Below are 12538 nucleotides of genomic sequence, written 5' to 3' on the forward strand. Positions count from 1 at the left end.
CTTTCCTCCTGCAGGTGGGGGCCAAGGGCTTGAACCTGAGGCCTTGAGCGCTGGAATGTGTGTTCACTTATCCAGGTACACCACCTGCTAGCCACATGCATATACCTTTTTAAAGATTTTAGCAGTGATTTTGAAAAAGTATTTTTCAAAACTTAATAATAAAAGACTCCCGCCTGAGGCTCCAAAGTCCCAGGTTCAACCCTCCTGCACCACCAGAAGCCATAGCTAAGAAGGGCTTGGGATATCTCTCTCTCTCTCTCTTTGTTTTTCTCTCTTTCTCGGTGTAACTTTGTCATTAAAAATACAATAAGGAAAGAATATTTGAAAATATTTAACTTTTTTTAAAAAAATATTTTCCATTTTGTTGCCCTTGTGTAACGTTGTGCTTATTGATGTCGTCGTTGTTGGATAGGACAGAGAGAAATGGAGAGAGGAGGGGAAGACAGAGGGGGAGAGAAAGACAGACACCTGCAGACCTGCTTCACCACCTGTGAAGCGACTCCCCTGCAGGTGGGGAGCCGGGGGTTCGAGCCGGGATCCTTATGCCGGTCCTTGTGCTTTGTGCCACGTGCGCTTAACCCGCTGCGCTACCTCCCGACTCCTTAACTTTGTTTTTAATAAATTGTTTTAAATTAAAAAAAAAATTAAATAGGGGCCGGGCGGTGACACACCTGGTGAAGTGTACACATTATGAATTGGGTTCAAGCCACCGGTCCTCACCTGCAATGGGAAAGCTTCGTGAGTGGTGAAACAGGGCTCTAGGTGTCTCTCTAACCCCTCTCTATTTCCCTCTCCCCTCTCAATTTCTGTCTCTATCTAATAGTATAGTTTAAAAATATAAAGTAAAAATAATTACATTTTTGGGAGAGCAGCGGGTTAAGCAGGCAGGTGGCGCCAAGTGCAAGGACCAGCATAAGGATCCCGGTTCAAGCCCCCGGCTCCCCACCTGCAGGGGAGTCGCTTCACAGGCGGTGAAGCAGGTCTGCAGGTGTCTGTCTTTCTCTCCCTGTCTCAGTCTTCCCTCCTCTATCCATTTCTCTCTGTCCTATCCGATAACGACAACATCAATGACAATAACTACAACAACAATGAAAAACAAGGGCAACGAAAGGGAAAATAAATAATTACATTTTTTAAGAATTACATTTAGGGAGTTGGGCTGTAGTGCAGCGGGTTAAGCGCAGGTGGCGCAAAGCACAAGGACCGGCATTAAGGATCCCGGTTCGAGCCCTGGCTCCCCACCTGCAGGGGAGTCGCTTCCCAGGCGGTGAAGCAGGTCTGCAGGTGTCTATCTTTCTCTCCTCATCTCTGTCTTCCCCTCCTCTCTCCATCTCTGTCCTATGCAACAATGACAACAACAATAATAACTACAACAATAAAACAAGGGCAACAAAGGAAATAAATAATAAATAAATAAATAAATAAAAATTAAAAAAGAATTACATTTTAAATTATCTTTATTTATTGGATGGAGACAGAAATCAAGAGGGAAAGGGGAGATAGAGAGACAGAGACACCTGCAGCCCTGCTTCACCACTCGTGAGGCTTTCCCCCTGCAGGTGGGGACCAGGGGTTTGAACCTGGGGCCTTGCGCACTGGAGTGTGTGCATTCAACCAGGTGCACCCCCACTTGGCCCCCACTTGCGGTTTTTAATATATATATTTTTAATTTTTCTATTTTTCAATTTTTAAAAAAATTTTTAAATTTTATTTATTCCCTTTTGTTGCCCTTTTTTTTTTTTTTATTGTTGTAGTTATTATTGTTGTTGTTGTTGGATAGGACAGAGAGAAATGGAGAGAGGAGGGGAAGATAGACACCTGCAGACCTACTTCACCGCCTGTGAAGTGACTCCCCTGCAGGTGGGGAGCCGGGGTTCGAACCGGGATCCTTATGCCAGTCCTTGTGCTTTGCGCCACCTGCGCTTAACCCGCTGCGCTACAGCCCGACTCCCTTTTTTTTTTTATATATATATTTTTTATTTATTTATTCCCTTTTGTTGCCATTGTTGTTTTATTGTTGTAGTTATTATTGTTGTTGTCGTTGTTGGTTAAGGACAGAGAGAAATGGAGAGAGGAGGGGAAGACAGAGAGGGGGAGAGAAAGACACCTGCAGACCTGCTTCACCGCCTGTGAAGCGACTCCCCTGCAGGTGGGGAGCCGGGGTTCGAACCGGAATCCTCATGCCGGTCCTTGTGCTTTGCGCCACCTGCGCTTAACCCGCTGCGCTACAGCCCGACTCCCTATTTTTCAAATTTTATCAGAGCAGTGATCAGCTCTGGCTTATGGTGGTGCTGGGGACTGAACCTGGGACTTCGAAGCCTCAGCTATGACAGTCTTTCTGGATAACCATTAAGCTATCTACCCCTGTCTGAGGTTTTTGATCTTTAAAGTGGTTAGTTATTTATGAGGAAGGTGGAGGAAAAGTGAGAAAAGCAGCACATTCTGTGCTGGGGATCGAACCTGGTACCTCCCGCGGGAGAGTCCAGCCCTTTCTCCCCGTGCCACGCCCTCTCTCCTGCAGAGCTGTCGGCTACGTGATGTGCTCCGTGCTGTACCCACTGGTCACCTTCTTCCTCTTGTGCCTTTGCATTGCTTACTGGGCAAGCACTGCTGTGTATCCTTTTTTACAAGGAGCCCACGCCAGGCCTGGGGATCCAGAGAGGAAGGGGGAGGGGGGATTGTGTGTGTGTGTGTGGGGAGAGATCCCTTTTCCACAAGCCCCGGTACCCCCAAGCTTCCTTAAGGAGCCCCCAGCTTCCTGTCCACTTCCAACGTGGCCATTTACAAGATCTTCAGCGACTTACCCTGCCCCGAGATCGGGAAGACCTGTAACCCCGAGGTGAGTATACTTGGGCTCTGAACCCCCAACCCCCCAGCCCCAATTTGGAGCGGATTCTGCTGTCAAGTTGTGTCGTGAATAGTAGGGAAGGACCTGGAGGGGAACGGACTCCACTCCCCTGTCTGGTGTACCCTGAATCACCTCCATTTATTTCTTGTTCTTTTTGTTATTGTTGTTCTCCAGTTTTTTCGATGAGACAGAGAAATTGAGATGGAAAGGGAAGAGAGAGCTAGAGAGAGGGGCTGGGCGGTGGTGCACCTGGTTAAGCGCACACGTTACAGTGAGCAAGGACCTGTGTTCAAGCCCTCGGTCCCCACCTGTGTGGGGTTGTGTCGCGGGGGGTGGGGTGGGGGGGGTGGGGGGGGACGACGACTCAACTGGAGCCAACCTGGGCTGTTGCTTACTCAGCAAACCAGGAACTCAGGAACCAGGAACTCTCGTGGCTGAGCAGGAACACAGTGCAATTCTCCTTTATTGATCAGATACAACGCCTTTTATATATCTCTTTAACTGGAAGTGACAAATGGGGAAAGGAAATGGCTAGGAGAGGGGGCGGAGCAAAAAATTTTTAAAAAGCGTGAACATAGAAAGCTTCCACAGCAGCCGTTTGGAAGGTTCTAACCAATGGGATTAAACCAATACCCTGCAGGCAGGGCGGGTCTCAGGCAAAACAGTGATTATGTAAATAGACTATATCATCAAGCAATGCAGGGCACCTGGAGTAATGACCAACACACCTGCATGGGAGGGTAACTTCACGAATGGTGAAGCAGGGCTGCAGGTGTCTTTCATGTCTCTTTCCCTCTCTAGCTCCCCCTCCCTTTCAATTCTCTGTCTCTATCCAATGATAAATAATTAAGGGATGGGGGAGACAGCATAATGGTTATGCAAACAGACTCTCGTGCCTGAGGCTCCGAGGTTCCCAGGTCAACCCCCAGTCCCACCATAAGCCAGAGCTGAGCAGGCTTCTGGTCTTTTCTCTGTTTGTGTTTCTCTGTATCACTCTCGGAATAAAACAAAATAAAGTAAAATTTAACTTTATAAAAGAGAGATCGAGAGACCTGCAGACCTGCTTCGCCACTTGTGAACTGTCCCTACCCCAAGTGGGGAGCTGGGACTCGAACGCAGGTCTTTGCGCATTGCACTGTGTGTGCTTAACTGGGTGTGCCACTGCCTGGCCTCTGTTTCTTCTTCCTGCACCTCATGTCCCTCTTGACACCCACAGGGCAATCTTGCCCACCTTGGGGACACCCCTATCCACCCCCAGTCCTTACACGTCAGCCCTCAGCCACTATTTTATTTACTTATTATTTTAAAATATTTGTTTTATAAGAAAGTGCCAAACTGTCTTCCAAATCCATCGTATCATTTTGCAGTTCGCCTGTGATGAATGGGGATTTTTGGTTGCTTCAGTCTTTCTTGGCACTTAATTTTAGTGTTTTGGAATTTAGACATTGTGATAACTGTGTATTTGACTTACTGTTTGTTAAATTTGCAACTCCCTAATAATATGCGACATACTGAAATATCTTAACATGTTCATTTCTCATCTGTACATATTATTTGGTGATGTGCCTGCTCAGATTTCTGGTCACATTTTATTGGGCTAAAAAACATCACGTTATTTATTTAGTTTTATTTAATAGAGACAGAGAGAAATCAAGAGGGAAGGGGGAGAAGGAGGAGAGAGAGAGAGAGACAGAAAGACACCTGCAGCATTACTTCACCACTCATGAAGCGTTCCCTTTGTAGGTGAGGACCTGGGGCTTGAACCCAGGTCCTTGTGCCTGGTAATATGTGTACTTCCTTCTGCTTTAGAGTCCAATGTTCTATCTACTACGACCTCTCGCAGGCTGCATCTCTTAGTCATTTTTTTTGTTTGTTTTACATTTATTTTACTTATTTCCTTTTGTTGCCATTGATGTTTCATTGTTGTATTGTTGTTATTGATGTTGTCGTTGTTGGATAGGACAGAGAGAAATGGAGAGAAGAGGGGAAGACGGGGGTGGGGTGGGGTGGGGTGGGGAGATAGACCCCTGCAGACCTGCTTCACCACTTGTGAATCGACTCTCCCTACAGGGGGGGAGCCGGGAGCTCCAACTGGGATTCTTAACGCTTGTCCTTGCGCTTTACGCCACCTGTGCTTAACCCGCTGCGCTACCACCCGACTCCCTCTCTTAGTCATTTTTAATCTTATTATCAGTATTACTATTTTAGATAGATAGATAGACGACCAAAGCTATATTTCTACTTATTCATATTTTAAAATCAGAGAGATTCAGAGAGACCAGAGTCCTGGTCAGCTCTGGCTGATGGTGGTGCTTGGGGATTGAACCTGGGACCTCAGAGCCTCAGGCATGAGAGAGCCTTTTTGCACAACCATGATGCTGTCACATCAGCCTGTAAGCTTTTTATGCATTGCCCTTTACTGAGGGATTAATGGTTTACAGTCAACAGTAAAATACAGTAGTTGGTCCATGTGTAACATTTCTCAGTTTTCCACATAACACTCTAACCCTCCACCTAGGTCCTCTACACCGTCATTTTCCAGGACCTGAATACCCCCCCCACCCCACTCCAGAGTCCTTTACTTTGGTATAAAACACCAACTCCAGTTCAAAATTATCTTTATTTGTTGGATAGAGACAGCCAGAAATTGAGGGGGAGGGGAGAGAGGAGAAAAGAGAGAGAGAGACACCTGCAGCCCTGCTTCATTTATGAAGCTTTCCCCCTGCAGGTAGGGACTGAGTTTCTAATATGGGTCCTCAAACACTGTAACATGTCCGCTCAACCAAGTACACCACCATCAACCGGCCCCCCCTTTCTTATTTTTCTACTTCTGTCTGAGTGAGATTATCCCTTATTCTTCCTTCTCTTGAGATCTCCCTTGACATAATTTCTTGAAGCTCTGTCCAAGATGAGGTGAAGAAGGTGACTTCACCATTTTTCATAGCTGAGTAGTATTCCATTGTGTATATAGACCACAACTTGCTCAGCCACTCACCTGTTGCTTCCAGGTTTTGGCTATTACAGATTGTGCTTCTATGAAGTTAGGCATACACAGATCCTTTGGGAAAGGTGTATTCTGTTCCTGTGAGCAATTTATTTACTTATTTATTTTTGATGTGACAGAGAGAGATTGATAGGGGAGGGGAAGATGGAGAAGGAGAGAGAAAGAGAATCACCTGCAGACCTGCTTCACCGCCTGGGAAGTGAACCCTCCCCACAGGTGGGGAGCCGGGGGCTCGAACCAAGATCCGTGTGTGAGACCGTCCACTTAGTACTGTGTGTGCTTAACCTGGTGCACCACCACCCGACCCCTGAGCTATTTATCTGTTTATTTAGTCTTTTTTTTTAAGTGTTCTTTTTTTTTTTATTCCCTTTTGTTGCCTTTGTTGTTTTATTGTTGTAGTTAATTGTTGTTGCTATTGATGTCGTTGATGTTGGCTAGGACAGAGAGAAATGGAGAGAGGAGGGGAAGACAGAGAGGGGGAGAGAAAGACAGACACCTGCAGTCCTGCTTCACCGCCTGGGAAGCGACTCCCCTGCAGGTGGGGAGCCAGGGCCTCAAACCGGGGTCCTTACACCGGTCCTTGTGCTTTGTGCCACCTGCGCTTAACCCGCTGCGCCACCACCCGACCCCCCTGAGCTATTTATTTTTAATGGAAGAGAGAGAAACCCTGTGGTCCGGGAGGTGGCGCAGTGGATAGGGCATTGGACTCCCAAGCATGGGGTCCTGAGTTTGGTCCACAGCAGCACGTGTGCCAGAGTGATGTCTGGTTCTTTCTGTCTCTCTCCTTTCTTTCTTGTTGATAAATAAATACAATCTTAGAGGGAGTCGGGCTGTAGCTCAGCGGGTTAAGCGCAGGTGGCGCAAAGGACAAGGTCGGTATAAGGATCCCGGTTCGAGCCCCCGGCTCCCCACCTGCAGGGGAATCGCTTCCCAGGCGGTGAAGCAGGTCTGCAGGTGTCTGTCTTTCTCTGCCCCTCTCTGTCTTCCCCTCCTCTCTCCATTTCTCTCTGTCCTATCTAACAACGACAACATCAACAACAATAATAACTACAACAACAACGAAAAACAACAAGGACAACAAAAGAGAAAATAAATAAATAAAATATTTATTTAAAAAAAAAATACAATCTTAGAGAGAGAGAGAGGCCAGAGATCAAACCTGGAGCCTCACTTGTGCCGGCCCTGCGTGCAGTCACCGAGCTCTCGCTGTCTCATGTCGCTCCACCTCCCACCCCCTCGGGGGCTCGGTGGCCCACAGCCCCCTGTGATCTCTGAGTACTGACTGAGCTCCGTGTTCCTGCCACCAGACCTTCCCCTCTTCCAACGAATCCCGCCTGTGCCCCGCCGCCCACTGCCAGTTCGCCTTCTACGGCGGCGAATCGAACTACCACCGGGCCCTGCTGGGGCTCCAGATCTTCAACGCCTTCATGTTCTTCTGGTTGGCCAACTTCGTCCTGGCGCTGGGCCAGGTCACCCTGGCCGGGGCCTTCGCCTCCTACTACTGGGCCTTCGACAAGCCGGATGACCTCCCCGCCTTCCCGCTCTTCTCTGCCTTCGGGCGGGCACTCAGGTAGCAGCCCCGATAGGCTCTGGGGGAGCCGGGGCCGGAGGAATCCCGGCTCGGACCCCTTGCCACCTCCGCTGCCCTCCTGCAGGTACCACACGGGCTCTCTGGCCTTCGGCGCCCTCATCCTCGCCATCATCCAGATCATCCGAGTGATGCTCGAGTACCTGGACCAGCGCCTAAAAGGTACCGCCCACCCGCCGCTCTGATTGGCTCCCGCGGGAGGGGTGGGGTCAAGTGCCGAGTTGTGATTGGTTGCATTGTGGAATGGGTGGGTCCAGGCATACGGGCTGCGATTGGTTGCTGTGGCTGAAGGGGCGTGGCCAGGAGGCCTTGATTTTTATTTTTATCACTGAGTGTCTCGGAGCGGGCTAGGTTTGTTTGTTGTGTTATATATATTGAAGTTATTATTATTGTTGTTGATGTCATTATTGGATAGGACAAGAGAGAAATGGAGAGAGGAGGGGAAGACAGAGAGGGGGAGAGAAAGACATAGACACCTGCAGACCTGCTTCACCGCCTGTGAAGCGACCACCCTGCAGGTGGGGAGTTGGGGGCTCGAACCGGGATCCTTAAGCCTTAAGGTCCTTGTGATTTGCCCCACCTGTGCTTAACCCGCTGCACTACCGCCCGACTCCCTTTTTTTTTTTTTTAAGGAAGGGAGGAGTGGGTGGTGGCACCCTTAGTTGAGGGCACATGTTCCCATGCTCAAAGATCCAAGTGCAAGCCTCCAGTCCCCACCTGCAGAGGGGAAGCTTCAGAAGGGGTAGAAGAGGGCTGCAGGTGTCTGTCTTTCTTCCTCTGCTTCTGGTGAAAGGGTGAGGGTAGGGGCCCCCTCCCAGGCCAGGCAGGGCCTATAACCCTTTGCTATTCTCCCCCTTCTCCCAGCTTCGGGGAACAAGTTTGCCAAGTTCCTCATGACCTGTCTCAAATGCTGCTTCTGGTGCTTAGAGAAGTTTATCAAGTTTCTCAACAGGAACGCCTACATCATGGTAAGAGCATCTGGGATGCCCCTTATTGCCCTCCCCCCACCAACACACACACACACACACACACACACACACACACACACACACACACACACTCCTGGTACCTCTGCCTCTCTCCCCTTCCCCCAGATCGCCGTCTATGGAACAAACTTCTGTACCTCGGCCAGGAACGCCTTCTTCCTTCTCATGAGAAATATCATCAGGTCTGGGCCTAACACCCGCCCTCTCCTCAGTTACCACTTCCTTCCAAACCCCTGATGCCCTGATGACACCAACCAACTCTCATCTTCCTCTGATGCAGGGTGGCTGTTCTCGATAAGGTCACTGACTTCCTCTTCCTGCTGGGCAAACTCTTGATCGTGGGCAGCGTGGGTGAGTGTGAGAACCCTGGGGCTGTGGGGTGTGACCAGTTAGTCACTTTTTTTTTTCTTTTTGTTGCCCTTGTTGTGGTGAGTCACTTTTATTTATACACACACACACACACACACACACACACACCTGTGAGGGAGAGAGATAGAAAGGGCCTGGAGGTGGCACACCTGGTTAAGTGCACATGTTACAATGTGCAAGGAACTGGGTCGAGCCCCCGGTCCCCACTTGCAGGGGGAAAGCCTCACGAGTGGTGAAGCAAGGTTGCAGGTGTCTCTCTGTCTCTCTCCCTCTCTATCACCCAAATCCCACTTGATAGCTTGCTGTCTATCCTATAAATAAATAAAGATAATTAAAAAAATTTAAATAAAAAAATAGTAGTCTAGGAGAAGGCGCAGTGGATAAAGCATTGGACTCTCAGGCATGAGGTCCTGAGTTCGATCCCTGGCAGCACATGGACCAGAGTGACGTCTGGTTTCTCTCTCTCTCTTCCTATCTCCTCATTAATAAAATAAATATTGGGAGTTGGGTGGTAACATAGCGGGTTAAGCACATGTGGTGCACAAGGATCCCGGTTCCAGCCCCAGCTCCCCACCTGTGGGGGGGGAGGGTCACTTCATGGGCGGTGAAGCAGGTCTGCAGGTATCTATCTTTTTCTCCCCCTCTCTGCCTTCCCCTCCTCTCTCCATTTCTCTTTGTCCTATCTAACAACAACAATAATAACTACAACAACAATAAAAAGGACAACAAAAGGTAATAAATATTTAAAAGGTTTTTTTTTTTAATTTCACATTATAAGACGTTTTGTGTTATTTACTTATTGATAGAGTCAGAGATAAATTGAGAGGAATGGGGGGAGGATTTTAGGGAGGGAAGGGGAGAGAGAAAGAACAGAGAGACCCCTGCAGCCCTGCTTCACCCCTTGTGAAGCTTCCCCCCTGCAGGTGAGGACCAGGGGCTTGAACCCGGGTCCTTGTACCTGGTAACCCAATGCATCACCACCCAGTGCCTGTATTTTAATTTTTAAAATTATCTTTATATATTTATTGAATAGAGACAGGCAGAGATCGAGAGGAGAAGGTTGATAGGCAGAGAGAGACAGAGAGACCCCTGCAACCCTGCTTCATCACTCGCAAAGCTTTCCCCCTGCAGGTAGGGACCAGGGACTCGAACCTGCTTCCTTGCGCACTGTAATGTGTGTGCTCGACCAGGTGTACCACCACCCGACTCCCTATATTTTAATTTTTGTAATATTTATTTATTTACTTATTCCCTTTTTGTTGCCCTTGTTTTATTGTTGTAGTTATTATTGTTGTCGTCGTTGCTGGAAAGGACAGAGAGACATGGAGAGAGGAGGGGAAGACAGAGAGGGGGAGAGAAAGACAGACACCTGCAGACCTGCTTCACCGCCCGTGAAGTGACTCCCCTGCAGGTGGGGAGTCGGGGGCTCGAACCAGGATCCTTATGCCGGTCCTTGTGCTTTGCACCACGTGCGCTTAACCCACTGCGCTACCGCCCGACTCCCCCTGTATTTTAATTTTTAACCAAAGCGTTGCTCAGTGCTGTCATCTGATGTTGCTGGGGATTGAACCTGAATCCTCAACCTAATGCAGGAGAGTCTCTTGACCGATCACCTTGCTATCTCACCAGCTCCAGCTTTTCATTATTTATTATTATTATTATTATTATTATTATTATTATTATTATTATTAATTATCTTTATTTATTCATGGGTAGAGAAAACCAGAAATCAAGAAGGAAGGGGGAGCTAGAGAGGGAGAGACAGAGAGACACTGGCATCCCTGCTTCATCACTTGTGAAGCTTCCCCCCCTGCCTGCAGGTGGGGACCAGGGGCTTGAACCCAGGTCCTTGAACACTGTAGTGTGTGCACTCAACCATACACCTAACCCCTAACCCAAACTACACCTAGACCCTGACCCTAGCCCTAACCCTATTTACTTATTTATTTATCTATTGCTTCCAGTATTATCTGTGGGGCTTGGTGCCAGCACTACAAATCCACTGCTCCTGGTGGCCATTTTTTTCCACATTTTATTGGATAGGACAGAGAGAAACTGAAAGGGAGGGATACAGGGACAGAGACAGGGAGACCCCTGCAGAACCTGCCTCGCCACCTGCAAAGCTTTCCCCCTGCAGGTGGGGACGGGGGGCTCAAACCTGGGTCCTTGGGCACTGTGCCGTGAGCTCCACCAGGTACACCGTCATCCATCTTTATTTCCTCCCCCTGCCTCTCCAGGGATCCTGGCTTTCTTCTTCTTCACCCACCGGATCAAAATTGTGCAAGACCCAGCGCCATCTCTCAACTATTACTGGGTCCCTATACTGGTATGAAAAACTTTGGGGTGACAGGGATGTGTGGAATGGGGAAGCAGGGAGCAGCTCTGAGCCCCCATTTCCTGCCAGGCCCATCTCCATGACCCCCAAAAGGTTATTTTCCTTGCAATCTTTTATTTACTTGTATAAAGCATGAGAGAAATCAAGAAGGGAGATAGGGAGAGAGAGAGTGTGTTGCGTTTAACCTGCCACGCTACCACCCTTAGGATACCACTTCTTTTTTTTTTTTAAAGATTTTATTTATTTATGAGAAAGATAGGAGGAGAGAGAAAGAACCAGACATCACTCTAGCACATGTGCTGCCGAGGATCGAACTCAGGACCTCATGCTTGAGAGGCCAAAGCTTTTTCACTACGCCACCTCCCGGACCACAGGATACCACTTCTATGGCGAGCATGAGGTCCCCAAGTTTGGTCTTTGGTATCAGGATGGGGTTGGGAGCTAGTTTGCCAAAGAGACCTCACTTCCCCGTGCCCGGGTAAGCTTCACAAATGGCAGAGCAGAAGGAAGCAATTCTCAGTCGTACGAGGTCCACCAGGCTTCCCTCAATGAACTCAAATAATTCAACTGAAAGAGACATTATGGGCAGGGCACACAGTAGAACCGTCCTGAAAAATAAATAAATAAATAAATAAATAAATAAATAAATAAATAAATAAAAGGGGGGGGTCAGGCGGTAGCACAGCAGGTTAAGCGCAGGTGGCGCAAAGCGCAAGGACCACCATAAGGATCCTGGTTCAGGCCCCCGGCTCCCCACCTGGAGGGGAAATCGCTTCACAGGCGGTGAAACAGGTCTGCAGGTGTCTGTCTTTCCCCCTCTCTGTCTTCCCTCCTCTCTCCATTTCTCTTTGTCTTATCCAACAACGATGACATCAATAACAACAACAATAATAACTACAACAATAAAACAACAAGGGTAACAAAAGGGAATAAATAAATACTAAAAAAAAAAAAAAAGACGGGGACTGGGCAGTGGTGCACTGGGTTAAGCGTAAGGATCCCAGTTTGAGGCCCTGGCTACCCCCCCAGCCCCCAGCCCCCAGCCCCAGCAGATGGGAATTGCTTCACAAGTAGTGAAGCAGGTCTGCAGGTGTCTTGTGTCTGTCTTTCTCTCTCCCTCTCTGTCTTTCTCTCCTCTCAATTTCGCTCTGTCCTATCCAATAAGATAAGACCCCTGCCTGATACTCTGAGGTCCCAGGTTCCACCCTCAGCACCATCAGAAGCCAGAGAGAGAGAGAGAGAGAGAGAGAGAAGAGAAGAGAGGAGAGGAGAGGAGAGGAGAGGAGAGGAGAGGAGAGGAGAGGAGAGGAGAGGAGAGGAGAGGAGAGGAGAGGCAGAGAAATAATGAAGCTGAATGTGTAGTTACAAGGATTGGAGGGAATTGTTAGGATCCACGATCTGGGTAGAA

General features: G+C 48.5%; 1 protein-coding gene across 3 annotated transcripts in view; it reads left to right on the forward strand.

The window, feature by feature from the left end:
• The window catches only part of SLC44A2 (solute carrier family 44 member 2), a 52667-nt gene that overhangs the window by 36176 nt on the left and 3953 nt on the right, over positions 1-12538 (forward strand). For all 3 annotated transcript variants that reach the window (XM_060181727.1, XM_060181729.1, XM_060181728.1), the window contains exons 13-20: positions 2522-2614; positions 2755-2839; positions 7160-7422; positions 7508-7602; positions 8305-8408; positions 8535-8608; positions 8707-8777; positions 11033-11121. In XM_060181727.1, coding sequence (XP_060037710.1) covers positions 2522-2614; positions 2755-2839; positions 7160-7422; positions 7508-7602; positions 8305-8408; positions 8535-8608; positions 8707-8777; positions 11033-11121 — 874 coding nt within the window. The remainder of the gene's footprint in view (positions 1-2521; positions 2615-2754; positions 2840-7159; positions 7423-7507; positions 7603-8304; positions 8409-8534; positions 8609-8706; positions 8778-11032; positions 11122-12538) is intronic.

This window comes from Erinaceus europaeus, chromosome 23 (assembly GCF_950295315.1).
Source record: "Erinaceus europaeus chromosome 23, mEriEur2.1, whole genome shotgun sequence".
NCBI lineage: Eukaryota > Metazoa > Chordata > Mammalia > Eulipotyphla > Erinaceidae > Erinaceus > Erinaceus europaeus.